General features: G+C 40.7%; 1 protein-coding gene across 1 annotated transcript in view; it reads right to left on the minus strand.

Annotated features, from left to right (window-relative positions):
• Positions 1 to 1,246: 1,246 nt before the first annotated feature.
• The window catches only part of TMA16 (translation machinery associated 16 homolog), a 94,564-nt gene continuing 72,376 nt past the window's right edge, over positions 1,247 to 23,434 (minus strand). Inside the window, exons 6-7 of the mRNA XM_088450276.1 lie at positions 16,572 to 16,614; positions 1,247 to 1,980 (exon numbers count right to left, since the gene is read on the minus strand). Coding sequence (XP_088306402.1) covers positions 1,806 to 1,980; positions 16,572 to 16,614 — 218 coding nt within the window. The 3' untranslated portion in view covers positions 1,247 to 1,805. The remainder of the gene's footprint in view (positions 1,981 to 16,571; positions 16,615 to 23,434) is intronic.

Here is a 23,434-nt window from a genome sequence, read left to right on the forward strand (position 1 = left end):
CTGACCGGGTGCTGGTCACGTAAGAGGCCAGGAATCTGTGTCTGTTAACAAAAAATGGCAGCTGCTCAATCAATCTGGCAGTATTATTCAGGTGCATGAAAGGAAGGGGTCAACAATATATGAAGACTATATAGTAATAGGAATTCAATACATGGGAAGTTGCTAGGCTGCGTCATGGCATCTCTGTCACAAACAGTCCCCAACACTAAGGGGTTCACGTCCGGGGATCAGGGTACCCCCCAAAAAATGAGTTGTATTTGTCTGTAGATTATGTGTATTTTTAATTGTGAACAAATATCAGATAAAAAAATAATATATTAACAAATTAGTACAAATTTCCTATATAGGAGCCATGACTGATTTATGTATGCATGTGAAGTCTGCTATCTTGCAGTAGATTCCTTTATATTAGCGCAGTCTGATGCAAATTGCACCTGTGCTCAATATGGCTATCCTTAAAACCTGGACTGTTGAGGACCGTGGTTGTGAACCCCTGGTCTACAGGATCAGTTTACCAGGATCAGCAGCTGTCTATGTGCAATAGGGTCAGAATAGGGAGCTGGCAATTGAGTCTATGCAAAATAATGTGCAATATAGTAATCTGTGTTAAAAACTAAGTTGCAAGTAATGTAGATATAAATGCACACATTATTGCACAGGTTTAAAAGCAAGCACAGAAACAGGGATAAACAATTTCATACCGACATAGGGGCTGAAGAGTCAGACGCATCTGTGTACTTACTATATTATGCTAATGCAAGAATCTGTCCGTGATTGCAGAACATCCATACATCCGCATGGTCCAGTGTCCAGCCCACTGTTTCTCCATTTGCAGCCACAACAGTCGTTAGTATCTGGACATTCACCTACTCCATGCTGGGTGTAAAAGATTCATCTGAAACTGGTGTCCCATCCCTGTCTGCACACCACTGAAGTTGGCATGACACTGCCACTAGACAGAACAGTTCAAGGAGTCCACATAGGTTGCCAACTAGTTACAGACAAGATTCAACCATTTAACAGAAACAGCTGTCCGATCAATCCTTCTGCTCTTACAATCCCTGACTGTGTGCATATACCGGATTGGGCACATGCGCAGTTACAGATTCTTTCTGCGGCGCATGCCCGACTCAGAATCAGGCTCATACACTATAAAGTACTTACAAAGAAATATGCACCCTTGACACACAAAAAAAGACATCTACATCTCTAAAAGTACACAAAGAAAACACATTTGAACACAAAGGAACAAATAGAATTCTTTATATAAAAATCATAAGCTTTCATCATCAAATTCACACAAGGCAAAAGGTGGTTGTGTGGCATTCTTTAGTGAGTTACAGAAACCGTATTCACAATAATTACCAAGGGTGTCAAATAAAGGTCAAAGATTTCTCCCAAAAAAGAACATTTGTCCAATTAATATATTTAGGTTTAGTAAAAAAGATCAACAACAACTCGCATCCTTTTAAAATTGACGTGAAGTCCTGAATTCACGAATAGCAATTAATTGCGACACATATAAAGTACAGCTAAACCTTATTGAAATATTCTCATTCTTTTGTTAATCATTTCACTCAAGACATACAAAGCAGTCCTACTTGACACATTTAAAAAATAAAAATTTTATATTTTTGCCTCATAGCTTCTATTAATCTAAATTATTAACATCAAATAAGTTTGAAAAGATTATGCTTTTGAAAAGAATTCTATTAGGAATAGCAGTTACATACAGTTGTGACAAATTCAAAACAATAATGCCCTCTTAGTTTCCAGTGATACATGTAATAGTCTCTTGATTCTCTTCAATCACTTTCACTGTCCGCAGACTCAGAAGACGACCTCTCTGCGCTCTCCAGTTTTTCTTCTTGTTTAGCCTCTTCTAAAGAAATGTCTCTCTCAATTTTAAGAAGCGAATCACTGGCTGAAAATTTGCGCATTTTAATGTTTGGCAGCTTCTTCAGATCCAAATCCCATTCTCTGACAAGAGCAGTGAGAGGGAACAACAGGAAGAAAAAAAGGCGTTTGTTAATTTATCAGAACTGCACAGAATTGCCCTGAGGAATTCTAGAAAATGGTTCATTAATCAAACATACCTTCAATGCTTAAAACTGTACAGTAGGCTGAGCTAGTACAATGATGTATAAATCATATGAAGCAGAAGGCCATAACTTGAATCTTCATTACTGACATTTATCTTGTGTATTGCATTTCAATTAAAGGGGCCGATAATCCTAAATGACTTGTTGTCCTTAAAATGTATGTCAAAGTTTAAGGAGCTTAGAAGAACTAAATGAGACTTAGTGTGTGTTATCGATGGACAGTAGAATGTTTAAAGTGTTTTTCCACATAAAACCAAACAAGATTCAGTTTCAATAAAATTAACATTTATTAATTATTCTTCAAAATAATTTTTCTAACAGAACAACTAATACCATTTCCCTCCATGGGGTATATGCACTAAGCCTTGGTGAAAGATAAAGTGGAGAGAGATAAAAACGTACCAATCAATCAGCTCCTAACTTATTTTTCAAGCACAGCCTGTAAAGTTAAAGGAGCTGATTGGTTGGTACTTTATCTGTAAAAAAAAAAGTCAACAAATTTTGAATGACATACAATGTAGCTATGTGTAATTATATTAACATATATGAGATCTGATGGATTAAGGAGCTGGAAGTGTAACTTTTAAAAGTTCTATTTGCCTACAATGCTCATTCCCCCACAATTGTCAGACAATGAAGTATTGATACTAATTTCATTCTCTTTACCGTTGGTAAAACTAGCTGCTTTTCTCAGTAAAATGTGGAAATTTGCATCCACAAGTAACAGGGTGTATTGACTGGCAGTATCAAATCGAGTGCACTGTCCACGATCATAAACTCCATGGACATACAAATATGCTGGGACCGTTTGTGTTCCTATAAACATGCCGAAAGACAAATTAATGAGCACTGCTACTCTGATTGCTTCTCATCACCCATGTGTGAGGCAGGTCCCTTCATCCAGGTGATATATCACTAAAAGGCCTTAAGTTGAACTTCGTAAGACATATCTGGAGCACAAAAAAATATAACTTCTTGAGACCTTAATTAATTCACATGTGTGGCATAGACAAATAATAATAATTTCATTTATAAAGCACTCTTTCCCTAATAGGACTGAAGGTGCTTAACAGATTGTAGGAACAAAATACAATACATATTCTTTGACAACAATAAAGGGGATCAGCTTTCCAAGAAACAATGATACCATGGAATTACTACAAAGGATGTGGCAGCAATTTTGAGTCACCAGCTGCTGGGATAATTCTTCCAATCAACAAAGGGATCCTGCATTTTAGGCGCGCCACATAGGATTAAACTGGGCAGAACAGGTAATATCCAGAACTGATGACAGATAATGGGTGAGATAAATGAGATTCCCAGTATATCACAAAGAATAATGTATTACTGTAAACTACTACAAGAGAAAATATACCATATAAATTTGGAATGATACAGTATATTGGTTTGTGGTGGTGCTCCTCCGAGTAGAAAATACAAGGGTGGCTCAATAATTAAAGTAACATGTGTAATGTTCTTTATTTCATTCTAATTTCCCGCCAGGCCAGAGCAGGTAAACCACAGTTTTCCCTCGCTGCCATTAGACTGCATCTCATATCAGTCATACTGTCCCATCATCAGTTGTAAGATGGTGGGGCTGGCAGAAACATGGTCAAACATTGAGGTGCGTAGTGTGATCAGATTTCTGTGTCTAAAGAGCACAACAGCTGAAATTCATCGTTCATGAGCAACTGGGGTACAGGTTAAAGGGTTTATGCTGTGTACTGAAGTAACTCACAGAAGTTCACAAATCCATAGGATGGGATGGTCTCTCGTGCACTTGACGTGGTACAATGAGGAGGGAGTGCAGTTCCTGCAGCGTATTGTTACAGGCAAAGAAACGTGGGTGACACCGGAGACTAAGCAAGCATCCATGACATGTAAACACGCATCTTCCCCACGTACAAAGAAATTCAAAACTCCATCAGCAGCAAAGAAGGCCATGGTGACCATGTTCTGGGACCACAAGGGTGTGTTTCTTGTTGATTTCTTCACCAAGGGAGATACTGTGAATACTATCCGCTATTGTGACACATTGAGCTGGTTGTGGAGGGCACCTCATGAAAAACGACCTGGGTTGCTGCAAACAGTCATCGTACTGCTGCACGATAATGCCAGGCCACACTGAGCCAACCAGAAGTGTGAGTTTTTACGGCGCTACCACTGGAAGGTCCTGGACCATCCTCCCTACAGCCCTGACCTGGCACCGAGTGATTTCCATCTCTTTGGACTAATGAAGAAGCACCTTGGTGGAAGGTGATTCACAACCCAAAGGGAAGTTCAGCGAGCAGTCATTTCCTGGCTTCAGGTGCTTGACACCAATTTCTTCTAAGCTCGGACAGATGCCTTGGTGTACCATTGGAGCAAATGCTTAGACAAGTATGGGGACTATGTGGAAAAATCTGTATGAGTTGAATAAATGTACGCAATGAGAGGTCATTACCTTATTTACTGAACCACTCTCATATACATGCATTCTTTTCTTGCTCTATGAGCCAAAATTGTACTTCCTTAATTTTTGTGCAATGATCCTATTGCATATAAGTCACAACACACATCTAATATACTGTAGGTTATAAAATTTCAACAATTTTACCTACCCAGGATGTAGGTTTCTCCTACTGTTTTGTTTTTCCTGTTTTGATTTAAATTGAAGGAGTTCCACAAATTATATGTGCTTTACCTTGATGCGTTTAACATTTTTTTTAAAATTGGATCACATCATCAGTTCCTCCAGTACTTTACAAATCATGTTTTATGGCATGTGAAGCACCACCTCTTTGTCTAGAATTACCTTACTTGATTCTGATTCGCAGTACATGAGGATGAGAACTCTCATCCACCGTTATGTGGCTTGATCATTTCATGCCAAGCCGCAGAAAAATGGCTTATGACTGACGCATCTACATGGTTTATGTACCTATACCTTTATTCAGAATCAGTATGAATGGCCGCCGGCCCTATGGCGGTTTAAATCCTGACGCCGTGAAGATCCCGACAGGGGGTTTAGGCAAGTATAATTAACCAGACACAACCCTCCCTTAGCGGTGCCTATCCCTAACCTCCCCCATTAGTGCCTAACCCTAACCCCCCTAAGTGCCTAAACTTAACCCCCCCGTTCCCGCAGCCTAAACCTAAGTCTCCTGGGGTAGGGGTGTGCCTAAACCTAACTCTCCATTCTCCTAACTCTCCCGTGGGAGTGCCTAACCCCAAGTCCCCCCTGGGAGCCCCTAACCTAACCCTCCCCCCTGCGGCTATCCGTGCCCGCCACCCGGCTTACCTTCGTTCGGTATGCCGGGCGTCGGGCTCCCGGCGTAGGTATAATGTCAGGCATCAGGATTTCGACGCCTGTCATTAGTACCCTGCTGGGATTTGATAGTCGGGAAGCCGGCGGTCAGCATTTCGACCATCGGCTTCCTGACTGCATACCCTTTATTCTTGCCTCTGTCTAAGAGATACTTTATCACAAACTGTTGTTTTGAACTGAAAAGCTTTTCCTGGGGATGGATTTATTGTCCTGATTATTTATTTATTTCTATTATATATATATATATATATATATATATATATATATAAATATATATATACACACACATACATACATATATATATATACATACATATATATACACATACATATATATATATATACATACATACATATACACACACACATACTGTACATAGACACAGTACTGTGCAAAGGTTTTAGACGGGTGTGGAAAAAATGCTGCAAAGTAAAAATGCTTTCTAAAATAGAAGTGTTAATAGTTTATTTTTATCAATTAACAACATGTAAAGTAAATAAACAGAAGGGAAATATAAATCAAATCAATATTTGGTGTGACCACCCTTTGCCTTCAAAACAACATCAATTCTTCTTTTATTGATTTGATTTAGATTTCTCTTCTGTCCACATTCACTTTGCATTTTGTTAATTGATCAAATAAACTATTAACACTTCTAATTTTTAAAGCATTCTTACTTTGCAGCATTTTTTCCTCACCTGCCTATAAAACTTTTGCACAGTACTGTGTAATATATATATATATATATATATATATATATATATATATATATATATACACACACATATATACACACACATACATACACACACACATATGTATACATATATACACATACGGAATGGGTATGAAATACCGCCGGGCGCATGGCCGGCGGTTCGATTCCAGTCAGCGGCAGGCCGACATCACCAGAGTTCCGAGCAGCGGAAGCCCGACAGCGCTGGAAATCCCGATCGTGGATAGGCGAGTATCTACTAACCTAACCCCCCTAACACTTCTTAGGGGTGCCTAACCCTAACCACCCCCTTCCCCGCTGCCTAAACCTAAGTCCCCCGAGGAAGTGCCTAACCCTAAGTCCCCCCCGGGGGTGCCTAATCCTCCCTCCCCCTAGCCTAACCCTAACCCTCCCGTGGTGGTGAATAACCCTAAGTCCCCCCCCGGGAGCCCTAAACCTAACCCTCCCCCCCCTGCGGCTGTCCGCTCGCAGCGCCCGGCATCACTACGATCGGGATGCCGGGCGCCGGTCTCCCAGCGTCGGGGAAATGCGGGCGTCTACATCTAGACGCCCGGCATTTCACCCTTGCCGGGATATGACAGTCGGGAAGCCGGCTGCCGGTATTTAGGCAGTCGGCTTCCCGATTGCTTCCCTACAATACATATATTATTAGGAATGACATTGAAATACCGGCGGCTGATTGTTAAACTCCCGACTGTACAAGCCCGACAGGAGGATATCCCAACTGGGGCTGGTAAGTATTCTAAGCCCCCCCCCTTGGTGGTGCCTATCCCTAAAACTCCCGGGGTGGTGCCTAATCCTAACCCCCCCTTCCCGCATCCCAAACGGTAGCATGCAAGAGGTATGGTGATGGGGTACTTAAATGGTGAATGTTTAATGTATATTTGTGTATAGAGTTAGCTGTGCCTGACAACGCCGTAATACAGGCGCTGAAACGTTGTAAGTTATGCTTGAGTAAAGCCTAGTTTTTGGAAACGAGTGCCGCTTCCCAAACATACTGCAAAATCTGGGTTCATCAATGGTAATTCAGCGGGCACCCCTCACAGTATCTCTGATTAACCACAGTATGGGGCACATTCAATTCGTCGCGAGGTAAAAAACCTTGCACCCAATTTTGGATTACCACGGGTATGCGTGCTCTGGATAAAAAAAAGTGGTCTCGGGGTTTTCAGCTTAAATTTAGTTTTTCTTTTAAAAATAAAAAATATTTACCTGCCCGGTAGCCTCCCCTCCATCTTTTCGCTGGAGAGGGGGCTGCTGGGAGTCCCGAGGGCTGCAGTTCTCCCAGTGCCCGATACAGGGGACATACACTTACACTGGGGGGCCCACACACACCAGGGAATACACACACTGATATACAGTACTCACTGCTGCTGCAGGAGACCGGGTCCCAACGCTGGATACAGAAAGACACCGCAAATTAATAATTTTAGAAAAAAGCAGACTTGCTCTGGAGGTACGAGAAAAAAAAACTCCCGACGCTCAAAATAGAAAAAACTCTGCTGAACAGCAAAAATCCTGTATCTGCAGAAAAAACCTTGCAGGTATGGGATTTTTGCTATTCTCGCTCCCAATTGAATATGCCTCTATATACTTAATGATGATTTAAACTTGAATCATTTTTGTTAAAAAAAAATTATATTGAATCAGGTTTAAATAGCTCTTATTCACATAATTTGATATAAACAAAATTAACAATTTGGGGGAATTTTTTTTTTAAAATATTAGCTAGTTAAGTGGTTATAAGACCATGAGTTGGCTTGAAATTCGACACTTGTCTTTCTCTACCAGAGGGGTGTTATACTTATCTGGAAAACGTTTGTTTTATGTTAGAATCTATGCAAAGCGAGGACGTTCTGTTTTTCTGCATTGTCGGATTAATTCTATTTGCTAGCCATGTATGTCTCCCCACCCTAAACCTATGAAATATGTTTTGAAAAGCTGCTTCATTTATGGCTATGTCTCCTGCTACCCCCGCTGTATATCTGGGAGATTTTAATAATGCTTTGGACTCCGTCTTAGATAAACGGAGCACTGCCTCTGGCACTCCTTCCTTGAGTTGCAGCCATTGTAACGAAACTGGACTTGGTGGATGCTTACAGGGCGAGACATCTGGGTGTGCAACAATTTTCTTGCTTTTTACATACACACCATTCATTCTCAAGGATTAACCTTGCCTTTTTTTCTTGCAATTTGTTGACATCAGTGCTGTATGAACCTATGGAGATATTGGACTACTCCCTGCTTGTATTTGGACTGAATTTGGCACATCAGCGTGGATCAGTTCTGGAAGCTGAAACCATTTTGGGTACGTGGATGTGGACCAGATCTGAACTAGTAGATTGATTAAGCATATTGCTGAGCTTAAAGTTTTTTATAGACACAAAGGTGTATGGGCTGAATACATCTAAAATAGCCTCGCTAGCTACACAGAGGGAATTTATTAGCTAAAACAAAATACAGAATATTATTTGCTGTGCATTTCCAATACGCTTTTGCTGATGGGATGGGTAACTACATTGCCAATTTGGCTAGGGCTGAGAGGTCATTTGTGGAGGTAGTAGAGATTCTTGAGTCTGATGGCGTGGCTCAGGTGCATACCCCATAAATTTGGCTGACCTAAAATCCTACTTAGCTGCTATTGCACTCCCCATTCTTTCTGATGAGGCTCAGGGTTATCTAGACTCTCCTTTGACACTTGAAGAGGTCAATGCAGCCATTTACTCCTACCCTGGCGGTAAGGCTCCTGGACTTGATGGCACCTACAGAGCTGTACAAAAAGCATGCTTGTTTTTATGTGCCTTATGTTCTAGAATTATATATACATATGTAGCAGGGAACACTCCTTCGGTACTCTATGTCACAAGCGCTATGTCACAAGCTATGGTTGTCCTGCCAAAGCCAGGGAAGGATAGAAATTTGATGGCAGATAAGAACCACTTTGCCTATCTAGTCTGCTCTTTTTTTACCTTTTGGTAACCTCAACCCTATGTGATCCTCAGTTTTTTGCAAGGCTATCTTAGCCTCTACCACCTCTGATGGGAGGTTATTCCACTCATCTACTAGCCTTTCCGTGAAGTAATTTTTCCTCAAATTTCCTTTGAAAAATGACTTCACAGAAGGCTAGTGGATAAGAATCCAAAACTTCCTGACTTATTGCCCTGTATGCCTTCTCCCTACAGATGTCAAGAAGTTGGCCAAGTTGCTGGCTACCAAACTCAATTAGATAAATCGCCTTTATGATCCTCCCAGACCAGATGGGATTTATGCCACGACAGTCCACTTCCGTTAACCTTCATTGGTTTTTTACTCATTTGCAGGTCTCTTATGGGCAGGAGTCATCCTCTGTTGTAGTTTCATTAGATGCCGCTAAGGCTTTTGATTCTGTGGAGTGGCTTTTCCTGTGGTAGACTATGCAGTGTTTTGGGGTGGGCCCGCGCTTTAGCATATGGATTCGGCTGTTTATATTCAGTTCCGGTAGACCGTGCGTCCATTAGTGGCTTATTTTCTCCCTCCTTCCCTTTGTCCCGGGGTACGAGGCAAAGCAATTGAGCCTTTAGCTTGCCTCATACAAGCGCTGTAGGATGTTTTGTTACTTTTTATTTCTGATTACCATATCTCTATACTTACTCTAATACATTTGGCTCCTTCTCGGGACTTAGTATAAATTTGGATAAGTCTTGTTTTCTTCCCCTTAGAGGTAAGCGCCCTGTATATGTCCTTGTATTTTGGGAAATTGGATCTCTAATGTACCCCAGGACTATGTAGCATTGAACGTACACGGCCCCAGTTAGACTATCTGAAAGCCAGTACGGTGTAAGCTTCCTCTTTCTCTCACTGGTCATATTATTAGTTAAGAGAATACAACCCAAACTTTTTTTGTTGTCTTCCAATAATCTCTGAAATTACTCCCTCTTAAACTTTTCTGTACTATAGACAGCCTTGTTTCCTTTCTGGTCTGGGTGGATCATTGCAACCATTTTTTGCTTAATATATTTACTAGAACCCAGCTGACTGGTGGTCTCGTATTACCTCACTTCTGGTTTTATTACTATACCTCACAGCTGGCTCATCTATGGCACTGGCTTCAAGACTGATGGTAAAGCATTACATAATGTTCTTGTAGCCCAAGCAACCCTGGAAAAATAAACCCTACAGGCAATGCTTAGTGGGAGGTAGTCTGGTGCATTGATCACCTTGCTTAATCAGGCACTAAGGATTTGGAATTTTAAGTTCTGCAGGTTCTGATCCAGATACCCCTTTGTGGCATGCTAGGGGACTTTCTGAGATCAGTGCTGTAAACCAGAGAGGTGTGGGGCAGGTTGGGAGAGGTTTCTATTGCCCATTTATGTGTTTCAAGTGTACTGAAATATTTTGGTCAGGTTCAAACGGAGTTTGGTATACCCTCCACTCAATTTTATAGGTCCAGTCATACTCATATTGAAAACTACTCTGTTCTGCAGGCCCATCATTATGCAAACTTGCCGGGCCTTAGGGCTCAATGGGGGCTAATGTGGGAACTTTACAGGATGAGGTGTGGCAGGAGGCTTTAGAGTGTCCACGACTATCCACAATTATATATCTTATACAGAGTATACATGACTCCTGTTTGTTTATGTAGGTTTGGAGGACGGTCAAGCTCTATATGTCCCAAATGTAACCCTTCTTTGGTTACCTTCTGGCACTTGTTAGGAGATTGTCTTGTGGTACTGGCCTTCTGGGGCAGGGTACTTGGGTAATTTCCTCCACGAGAATCCTTGTGTTATTCTTACCCCTACAGTTTGTTCCTTGGGGTGGTGGATGAAGATATTTTAGATAAACTAAAAAACAGCACGACCTTAATTTACGTATGCTTGCTAAAGTTTGTATTGCCCCCTTTCGGCTGGCCTCTACAAGCCCTGTTTGCAGCATATGGCTCTCATTGGTCATTGAGCATGAAAGATACAGTATGTGTACCTGGCTGCTGAATCTAAGGTGCGGATTCAGAGATGTACGTTAATTCGATGTTAACGCACATCTCCAATGTTTTAAGATCTGCACAAGTGCAGGAACCGCACTATGGATGTACAGATCTAGATCCACAGCTTGATTAGCACATGGGGGCGACAAAAGGCAGCATTCCCATTTTTTAGGCCTGCCAAAGCCAGTGGCTGCATCTTTGGATGCAACTTGACTTGCTCCGGCAGAGCAATTATACAAGACATCCTAAGTAACCCGAGGGTTACTCAGATGTCCAATGGTCGCGCAGTTGATCCATCCGATGGCTGGATATATGAACGCAGCATTGGATAAGAGAAGCCAGCAGTGGGAGTATTTTTTACATATGACACCTCCAGTAGCTATTGCATAATTTCGAACAGCCACTCCATGCAAAGACGCAGCGGCGGTGTGAAAAGTGTCGATCTTGGATCAGCGCCTCAAGCAAGTGGCTTCTCCTGTCTCTGGCCCCTGGACCTAACGCACAGCAGCTTGCAGAGTGTTGGTATATTGTTATGTGGTAATGTTTCAGTGTCACGATTATCTGTTTATATTCTATATTATGCACACATACATACCTACTTAACACAGCATCCTTAGGTTGGTGGAAAAATTCTACTTACCCAGGGTTCCCCTGCCCAGAGACCTACTCAGTGCAGCTATTGTATTATTATTGTAAGGTACAGCCACAGTACTGTTAGCAGTATGATAAGGAGTCTTACATTAGCATAATCAATTAGAGTATTTAGAAGAAAAGGACAGCATCATATGGTAATGTCATATTTTACAAGGAATATAAAGCAGCCTACTAGAACTCATTATGTAAATGGAATTAATAATATGTACGTGGAATTAATAATTTTTTTTCTGATCGCAAATGTCAGTTCTAAAGAAGTGTACTGCATATGACCTTAGAACACAAGGAAAAGATTCACTTCATGCCAAAGGTATTATGTGTTTATAATATTCATATTCTACAAGTGCTTCTTGAATGAACACCAAAAAATGTTCAACATTAACTGCAATGTGTTCCTGGCTTTCAAGGACCTATATTGTTGCTAACTGTAAAGTAGACCTTTTTATCTATGGAAACAGGACAAAATGACAAAGTATGATTTCTTTCAGGACTGAGATTTTCCACCCAACCACTCAGCAAATAATTTGCTTTTACAAGGTCACAATGCGAGAGAACAACTTAACACAGAATTACAAAGATACTTAATTCTACCGTATGCATGTTAACATCTGCTAGTTGTACAGCACATTATTCAGTCATAAACAGTAGTAGAGGCCACAGGAGTGATAGAGCCATTAAGTGCACTTCCCTGTGTTGTGTGGTTTTACTGTACTACAGCCATGGCCAAAAGTTGTGACAATGACACAAGTATTGGTTTTCACAGAGTTTGCTGCTTCAGTGTTTTTACACCTTTTTGTCAGATGTTACTATGGTATACTGAAGTAAACTTACAAACATTTCATAAGTGTCAAAGGCTTTTATTGACAATTACATTAAGTTTATGCAAGAGTCAATATTTGCAGTGTGGACCCTTCTTTTTCAAGACCTCTGCAATTTGCCCTGGCATGCTGTCAATTTCTGGGCCACATACTGACTGGTGGACGCCCATTCTTGCCTAATCAATGCTTGGAGTTTGTCAGAATTTGTGGGTTTTTGTTTGTCCACCCGCCTCTTGAGGATTGACCACAAGTTCTCACTGGGATTAAGGTTTGGGGAGTTTCCTGGCCATGGACCCAACATTTCGATGTTTTGTTCCCCCAGCCACTTAGTTATCACATTTGCCTTATGGCAAGGTGCTCCATCATGCTGGAAAAGGCATTGTTCATAACCAAACTGTTCTTGGATGGGTGGGAGAAGTTGCTCTTGGAGGATGTTTTGGTACCATTCTTTATTCAAGACTGTGTTCTTAGGCAAAATTGTGAGTGAGCCCAATCCCTTGGCTGAGAAGCAACCCCACACATGAATTGTCTCAGGATACTTTGCTGTTGGCATGACACAGGACTGATGGTAGCGCTCACCTTTCCTTCTCCGGACAAGCGTTTTTCCAAATGCCTTAAACAATCTGAAGGGGGATTTATCAGAGAAAATATCTTTACCCCAGTCCTCAGCAGTCCAACCCTGTACCTTTTGCAGAATATCAGTCTGTCACTGATGTTTTTCCTGGAGAGAAGTTGCTTCTTTGCTGCCCTTCTCGACACCAGGCCATCCTCTAAAAGTCTTAGTCCCGTGTCATGCCAACAGTAAAGCATCCTGAGACCATTCATGTGTGGGGTAGTTTCTCATCCAAGGGAGTGGGCTCACTCACAATTTTGCCTAAGAACACAGCCTTGAATAAAGAATGGTACCAAACCATCCTCCAAGAGCAACTTCTCCCAACCATTCAAGAACAGTTTGGTGACGAACAATGCCTTTTCCAGCATGATTCAGCACCTTGCCATAAGGCAAAAGTGATAACTAAGTGGCTCGGGTGGACAAACAAAAACCCACAAATTCTGACAAACTCCAAGCATTGATTACATACAGTATTCATGGACACACACAAAAACACATACAACACTAGAGTTAGTTTGTATGAAGCCAAATTACCTACCAGTATGTTTTTTGAATTGTGGAAGTAAACCGTAGCACCCAGAGAACTACAAACTTCACACATATAGGATCCTGGTTTGAATTGAACTCATGTCCTCAGTGTTGTGAGGCAATAATGCACCATCATGCTAAGAAAATTTGTTTCAGTGCAGGCTTCATGGCAAATTATTGGCATTGGATTTGTGTAAAAAAAAAAATCCAGAAGTAATCACCATGCACAAATGCTGATGCGTGGTTCACATGCGATAATACCAGCAGCTAATGTGCTAAGCATGTTCGCATAGATTTTGCTTTTAGAATCATGTTGCATGAATATTTAATTACATTAATTGGCTATTGAAAAAGCATTGGTTGTGCTCTACTAGTAAATAAATTAATAGAGATGAGCTTTTTCATTTTAGCTCAGATCTTCCCACCAAGTTTGGATCCCAGAACTTGGCAAAATATCATCTTTGTCCGTGAAAGATGACGTTTTGATTTGTTCCGAGATCTGAACTTGGCAGGAAGAACCAAGCCAAACTGCTCATTTCTATAAATTAGTAATAGGGGAATATGTAATTAGCAGCATGACTTTCTGCATGGCTGCAGCTCCTGGGTTTAACTCCTGGAGCTATTCAAAAACTTTCTAAATTCCACGCGCATTAAACAAACAGCTAAGACATGTTAACTCATAGCTCCCAGGTTAAGTGCCCGGAGTTATGGAATTAACCCACGCGGTAACCTCAAAACTTTGCACTTATCACAAATTATTCCTAGCAACTCCTGAGGCTGCAAGGGAAAAATCCACTTTAAGTGTACCCTTGGGGCTTATGTGCAGGGTAGCAGCAGTAATTGAATAGCTCATGGCAGAAATGGAGCCGCAAGGTAAGCCCTGTGACTAACTAAATCTGCCCAATAGTGGAAAACACTACCAGTCTGGACAGCACAGGACAAGAGTCTCCATGATGAGATGGTCATAGAAAACAAAAACACACCTTTATGCAAGTCCACCAAAACACTAGAAGCGGTCTGTGTTGAAAATCGCTGGTGCATTCCTGGTCCGATGAGTAATTCAAAAGATTAAGACCCCTTTTAACCTCAAAAGCCCCAGTATAAAACAGACCCAGGTTTCTTTAACCATTGTCTATTCTAAACTAACAAAAAAAAAAAAAAACAATGTTCGAATAAAGATCATTTGAATAAGACACTCCGCAAACTCTCAGTCTCCAAGCCTTTTGTTCTTGATATGTCGTAATCCCCTAGGAAATTCATCTTTCTTTGTAATTCAATATAGTATCAGTGCTGCTCACAGTTGGATGGGAAACTTGAATTTCTGGTCCAACTTTCATGCTCGCCAAAATTATTTGTGAGATTTGGCAAGTAGGCAATTTCACTTAATTCAGTGACACCTCAGATGTAATAAGGGGGACTTTGGGTGCAAAAAGAGCTTACATTGGTGCATGAGAATATTTTTCTTACTGCATGTGATTGAGATAGATCTGTAGTGTGTATATATATATATATATATATATATATATATATATATATATTACCTATTGTAAACCCTGAACTCACGACACATTCCAGTATATAACTGTGTGCAAGGATACATTTTAATATTAATATGTGCAAACCATTCCAAGATAAAAAACAAAAAAACACAAGCTTAGACAATTTCATATGATGCACTGCATATGGCAAGCCTGGACAAAACCATCCAAGTTAGGAGCCAGCAAAATTGTTCTAGATCTTGTGAGCCATGCAAAAATTCTTGGGTGGAAGCCACACACATTGACAGTGATTATATGCCAGCCTGTGCCCCCACAAAATACTTAAGAACCAGCCTGTTTGCTGATTAGTATAGCCTGCATACACCACCAAAAAACGCACAATAAACTGACTTGCATGCGACTACTAAAAAAAAAAAAGATAAAGCATATTACAAAATATTAGTGTTCCCCATCGAATACTTATTTGCACTAGTCTATTTGGGTTTCTGTATCTTAGCACTTCCAGATAGTGTTGACAAATTATACGTTCCGCTGTCATAGCATACTCCGGAGTAGGACAAGTTTCTGGAGAGTGATTTTAACTAGTAATAATTCACAATGATGAGCTCTGTATATATATGTGAATGGTAACTACCAGAACCATTAAAACTTGTACCTTTCATTTAGTACATACTGACATCTGATGCACCCTCCTCCTATGGTTGCATTTTTCACTCGCCACTGCAACCAGAATTTTTCCATATTTGACAAAGATAGCGTTATATTTACTCAAAAAAAATCTCACTTTTTTAGCCATTTTTATACTATAAATTAATATTAGGGAATAAGAACCTTTGACTTAAGTGAAACACCATGAGTAAACAGATTAAGCTTGTGTTATAAGTCAACACAACAGTTATATATTACCAACAATCACTTCGCTCCCACTGACTAGTTAAATTAAACAACTCATTAAGTTTAGCCCCTTGCAATTAAAACTATGGCTGGATATACAGATGTGTCCTTATACATCTTTGTTGCAGGCATGCTAAAAAGCCCCTTTCGGCACGCCACGTCCCATGACCAACGGGTGTCTTTTTTGGCTGACTCGGACGCACCAACAGACTGTGCTGATCACAGATATACAATATATATCAAATTAATGAGCACAGTATGCTAGTGTGTCCTAGTCGCATCGCTTTGCGACTTAGAAGCATTTTCAACTAAAAAAAGACGCCCGAAATTAGCAGAGTAGCCAGATACCTGGCGGCTCACTCACGGCAAACAAGTCTCGCTGCGTGGTGTATTGAGGCAAGATGTATGACACATCTGTATGGCTGTAAAAAGTATACAAGAAAATCAGGCTGAACTTACCTAAATGTTTTTAGATGTTTTGTATTCACAATATCCGGTATCTCTGAAAGAAAAAGAAAATTAAAAAAGAGGTGTAAGCGATTAGACAGTTATTCATCTTATTTGGTTGTGCTATAAATAATGAGAATGGAAGAAAACATTACAGTATGTAATTTGCAGGTATGCACACTGTATGGAGACAGAGCTTCAGCAAAGCAAGAGCACTAAAGGAATACAATCATTTCTCATCACTGCTCCAGCAAGTTCTTTTTCCTGAAAACTGCAAATTGCTCACATAACACCTCTCAGCTGGAAAAGGAGGAAAATTAGGACATGCTGATTCATTTAAAAACACATTCAGATACTCCCTATCCATTCCTATTAAGGCCAAATGTCCTTCCCAACATGTCCCACTTTGACTGCCCAGTGAAAACTGCTCTATTCCTTCGAATTCATACATTAAAAACAGCAGCAGCTAGGATATTTATGTGAGAGACAGATGGCGTGTGCTTTCTGTATGATTGTTACAGACATGAAATCACAGGTTTCTTTTCTCCACAAAACTAAAATATGTAACCACTATCCCAAACAATGCCATAGCAATCATCGACTTCACCTTGAAATAGATTATACTATAGCACAGGGGCGTAGCTAGAACGTTGTGGGCCCCAAACCAAAATTTTGAAGGAGCTCCCCATAGTTTTTAGAGACAACCCTCTCGGCAGCACTCCACTGGAGTGGGCATGTGTAGTGGTGCCCAGGAGACATGCTTACTGCTACCAATCACCCAATGGTTTGCATACATTTCTGATAGCGAGAGGACTGCACATGCGCAGGACAAGTTCTGTGCAGAACGGGTCCTGCAAGGTCACTTACAGTGCCCCCTAAGCTGCAGCCTGAGAGACGATGGGGCAGCGCTAAGCAGCGTTCCCAAAAATGGGGGCGTGTCGTCTCCATTTTCTGGGAGTGCCAAGGTCAATGTCTGCATCTTACGAAGCGGATTTACTGGCCACAGGAGCACAGGACAAGGCGGCCATTCTTTGTAAGATTGCTCAGATGGCCGATGCTACAAACATTGCGACAAATGGTCGTGATGTTGGTTCAGTCCTGCGTCTTTGGACACAGACATCGGATCTGAGATGCTGGCTGGAAGAGTCTTTTTCCTTCAAATGCCACCTCCTGTAGCATTAGCATACATGCACACAGCAGCTACGTCCAATGAGCGTACAACTCTAAATCAGGCGTCATATTCTGTATTTAGCAAACAAAGGTAAGCTTAGCTTACCACTGTTTTTCACTGTATCCCTATCGCCAACTATAGATGGCGTTAGCGATACGATCAACTTTGGCGGCTATGGGGACCCAACAATAGCCTTTCCAACTTTAGCAAAACCTTCCAAACTTTGCCTTGTCCTCCTGGGTAAAATAGCATGTGCATTACACCGCAGAGGAAGCCACCGAGGAAGAGATTGTCGCAGACACTCCCTGGACAGGTGATCTTGTTAAATGCCGGCAGAGTATTAGTTTATATCACTGACTCTAAATGAAATATGCCACTGGCAATGGAATCAGTATCATGTGTCCGGCGGTTCAAATCACGATAGCGGCAGCCCGGCAGGAGTAAAAATCCCGATCGTCTAAAGGTAAGTACTAACCCAATTCTACCCCCTAACCTTAACCCTAACCTCACCCCCAAGTGACTAACCCTAATCCCCCCCTTCCCTGCTGCCTGAACCCAAGTCCCCCAGGGGGGTGCCTAACCCTATCCTCCCGGTGGGGTACCTAACCCTAAGTCAAAGGGGGAACTCTAAACCTCAGCCTGCCCCTCTCCCTGCGGCTGTCCGCGCCCGGCTTACCTTCGATTAGTAAGCAGGGTGTCGGGCTCCCGGCGTAGGGCTAATGACTGGCGTCAGGATATCGACACCTGTCATTTGACACTTGCCGGGCTTAGACAGTTGGGAAGCTGGTGGTCAGGATTGCGTCCGTCGACTTCCCGACTGCTATCCCTGGCAATAAGTCCTTGTCATAAATGGTGCCCTTCGTAAATGCTAATAAGACTAATTTAAAGTAAAGTAAAATGTGTGACATGTATTCTAATTGGGAAGTGGTAAGATAGAGGTTATATCATACTAATCAAAATAAAGTTTTTTTTTTTCTTGTAACACAAAGCATGGCAATTGCTTCAGTAATGTACTTTGTAATGCAATTTAATACTCCACGAATGGGGGCTTTAATTCCACTGTCCAGGTGTCAATGTTGTAATGTGGTGGTGGGGAGCCCGCAAAAAATATGTGCAGTAGGGTGATGGGAATTTATCTACTTTTTAATTAATTCTGATTTTCATGCAACAGTATAATTAGACATTGACTGAAAGCACAGCTCACTTTCAGTCACTTGTCTGTCAGCCTGTTCGGTTCTTCACTCACTCCACCTACCCCTGATCCTCCATTCACAGTGCACTGCCTCACACTGCCACCTTTATGCAAGGAATGCTGGGAGGCAACATTTTTCTCTGTGTGCCCGGCGGGTTCACTCCCCAAAGGCTCAGGCTACCGCTGGACTCCACGCCATTTGTCTCCATAATAATTGGCTGATATTCTACTGATAACTACAAGATTCTGTCTTGCAAGCAGGTCATCTATACTTACCTGGCTGCCGGTGCTCGCTATCTGCCATTAATGGAGGTTCTTGAGTGCAGCTGCCACTGGCTGCATGCTATTGTTGAACTATTTACATAACAAGCCGGCTATACTCATTTATTTTGCCTGATTACCACTGCCCTATATCAGCCACCCACAGAGGTCTGAAAGTGCAACTACAGCCGGCTTCACGGTACTGTTGACTTAATATGGCACCAAAACCTTTTGTCAAGCCTATCTTTACAATACTGTATATTGTGGTTTTATTATTTGCCATATTTTTTTTATTTTCCGGACAGATGAATGTAGGGTTTGAAGATGCAAAGATTTAAGAGTGACCGGTCCCGACACCAGCAACCGCCCATGCTACTCTGTCTATCCTGCCCATTATTTAATTTCAAGCTAACAGTCTGGTTTGAGTCAGCTTGATGCATGCTAATTAGCCGACCATTAACAGTATATCATCAAGCTATCAATAAGTATTTCACTCCTCTACAATGTAGAGGCCGCAGCTTTTTTTTAATTCCAAGCTCCATTCATATATTTTATATACATTCTGGGCGCCGGCATCCCGTACATACATAAACATAGATATGTTTTTTTTGCAGCAGACTGAAACACTTGTTAGCAGTATTTTGCAGGAGTGGAATAGGATTATTGCTTTTGAGCAATCCTTACCTGGGGAGTATATATCCACCCACAGTTTAAAGTGCGTCTACTCCAGCTCATTCTTCGCAAACAGATCTTAGATCGTTTGATCAGTGTTCTCATTTTCCTGACTACTAATAGGACTGATATTACAGTCATTTTATGATGTACCCCTGATGAAGTCCCATGTGGGGACAAAACGCGTTGGGTCTCCATCATATTTTGACTAGTGTTTAATGTAAGCTCATCATATTCACTGATTTTATTGAATAAACATTGTTCTATTTTATTCCGATTGAAGTGTTTAATTCCACTACTGATAGTGGCCGTTGGGCCTTTTTTGGGTGTATTCTTGGTGGAAGGGTATTTTTCAGCAACATTACAAGGAATCATTGCAAACCCTGAAAACGGGATCTATGACATCTACAAAATTATTGAAAGACCAACAAAGGACTCAATAATTTCATTCTCCGGGAAAAGAAAGGGAGATTTACTCTTGGTGTCGACATCTGGGACTGATCATTGAAGTAGCTTTATTGCTGCATTAACTGATGATTTTTTTGTACATTCAGTTTATGTTGTATACACTTTGGGTATTTTAATATATTTTTATTCTGTACAGTATAGCGCCCTCTCTTTTTTCTTGGTTTCCATTTCTTTCTATATCTGTCTAACAGAGATATTAAATGAAAGGTGCAGCCATCTATTTTACTATATTTAAGTGTTGGTGACATATCGGTATTACAAAAAGTTTTAGCGCAATTAATAGGGCATCTCTGTATATATGTGTATGTATATATGTGTGTGTATATATATATATACACACACACACACACACACACACACACATACATATATATATATATATATATAATATATACACATATACATACACACATATACATACACACACACGCGAGGGGGAGTCAAAAATTATCCGCAGTCTGGCTGTAGAACATATTTTAATCAGTTTTCAGAAAACACATACATTATTTTGACATAATCTCTGCTTTTCAGTACACTTTGTCAATCTGTCAACAAGCTTTCCTATTTCCGTATTAAAAAATGTTTTAGGCTGAGCTGCGAGCCACAAATGCATCGCTGTCTTCAAACCCAAGTCTGTCGTGGATTATTGCATAGTCAGAGCCATGGCTGATTTGCAATGATTGACAACATAATCCACCGTCACTCGTCTATCCAACAGAATCAGTTCACGTGCACACTCAATGTTCTCATCAGTCGTGGACTGGTGTCCGGCTCCTTCTTCATTGATGACACTTGTGCGACCTTCACTGAACTTCTCTATTCATTCATATACATACACACGCATATTTTATTTATTTATATATATATATATATATATATATATATATATACACACACACATATATACATACACACTATCTCTCTCTCTCGATATATATATATATATATATTATATATGGAAAGGGTGAGAACAAGCGCCATACTGTGTAGTAAATCTTATAAATACGGTGCAACGCTTAATAGAATGCGTACCGTGTACACCTATTTATGTAGGTATATAATTAGTGCCTTTTCCTGGATCCAGCGATTTTTATATCACATGCAGTTTGCAGAATTATTAGCTCCGCTAATCATAGTAGGGAGGGAGAGAAGGACACCCTCATAGTGTAGTACTTTAAACGTATTTATTTATACACAACACAAACACATAAGAATGGGTAATTACATTAAAAAAGATTCAAAAAGGCTTATCTGAAAACATCAGCTGGTTTTAAGTAGCGGAGGTCACCGCTTCCGCTATATTATATTATATAGGATCCTGGTGGTCAGAATCCCAATGCCGGCATCCCGACAGGGTTAAAACGACACTTTGTCAGTCGGTATCCTACACTTCCCCGATGCTTAACCCTAACCTCCCCCTGGTGCCTAAACCTATCCTCCCCCTCCCCGCACACTAAACCTAACCCTCTCCCCAACCCCGCTACTTTCCTTTGGGATTCCGGCGGTTGGCATGCCAGCGCTGGGATTTTGACAAGTGTCGGGATTTCGGTGTCTGCATTATGACCACCAGAATTCGAGTTGTGTGCCTTTCAGCAGCATTCCTATATATACACACACATACATACTGTATATACAGACTTAAGTGTACAAGTGTTGCATATTAAATTAAACGGCACAGTCTGCTCGTGAATACTAGTCGCATCGCATTGCTACTTAGATACATGTCCACCAAAAAAGATGGCGACGCTAGCAGAGAAGCACGGGACCTGGCGGCTCATTCACGACAGGCAAGTCACTCTGCATGGCGTTTTGAGGCTAGATGTATGAGGACACATCTGTACACAATATACTGTAGTTCATTTCAACAGAAGCCAGCAAAAATTTCCAGTATGTTTTCATGGTTAACCAGAGCACCCAGAGAAAACTTCCCTGGTCAGAACTGAACCTTTGCCCTAAAAGGTATGAACCAGAGGTGCTAACCACTGTGCCACAACCACAGCTTTATCACAGTTTATTTGTAGTTCTTCAAAGCTCATGGAAAATACAGACTTGTCATTGTTAGTAGTCCAGTCGCATTATCAAAAAAGTGTTCAAGTCTGATATTTTTTGAATGCTTGTAAATATAGGAGTGTTTATATGAAATCAGTTTAGCTTTTAATTTAATAAATTAAATTTTAAAAAAATCACTAAAACCAAAATAGAAATGTCCAGATATGAACGGTGAAGGTAAAAAAATATACAGTTCATATTTTACCGTAGCTACAGTGGAATATTTGGCTAATTCTCAAGTATTCACTCCCTAATCCAAAACAGTCAGCTGCAACTGTAGGGAATTGTTATCTGAATTACATTGGGCTTGTACTGTAGCTGTATTGTGAATAACTTTAGCAGTAAGTGAAGACTTCATAAGAGTGTTAGCTCTTCCAACAAAATACTAGCCCTGGTTATGTTTTCTTTAATAGCAACTATGAGCTCGGCTTTTGACGTTTTAACAACTTTTGTATAGATCATATTCCCTATACCATTTCATACACATCACACATCACACATCACACCGATTTCTGAGCAGTAAGTAAAAGTTGATTATTTTATTCAGATTTTGCTTCTATGTATTTAACAATAGGAGCATCCATGCTGACAAACTTGTCCTCTGATTCGGGTTTCCTAATTGACAATAGGTTGAACACTATGTCCTAAACGCTTTATGAAACACAAATTATTTAACCTAAATAATATCACTATAATGTATGAGTAAGTAAAGTGATGAAACAAATCAGAAATTACATGCAGTGATGCATGAAGTGAGATTTGTAGTAGAGCGCTTACATTAAAGATTCTCTTCTCTGCAATATTGGCTTTTTTAAGCAGAAAACAGATGGATGACTGAATTAACAAGACTGCATGAAAGGTCAGGATTGGATAACATACTTTGTGAGTCATGTTTTACTTTTCACACACTGCGTGACATTCCATTAAAAGGAATAGAAAAAGAACATACTCTGCAAAAAGGTATGGATTTATCTAGAAAAATAAGTCCTGCAGTACAGCAATATTTATACCAAAGAGTAATATATCTCTGGCTAGGAGGATTGACAGTAAATTAAGTTTTTT

The sequence above is a fragment of the Taudactylus pleione genome, unplaced genomic scaffold (genome assembly GCF_031769625.1).
Source record: "Taudactylus pleione unplaced genomic scaffold, aTauple2 ptg000513l, whole genome shotgun sequence".
In the NCBI taxonomy this organism is placed as follows: Eukaryota; Metazoa; Chordata; class Amphibia; order Anura; family Myobatrachidae; genus Taudactylus; species Taudactylus pleione.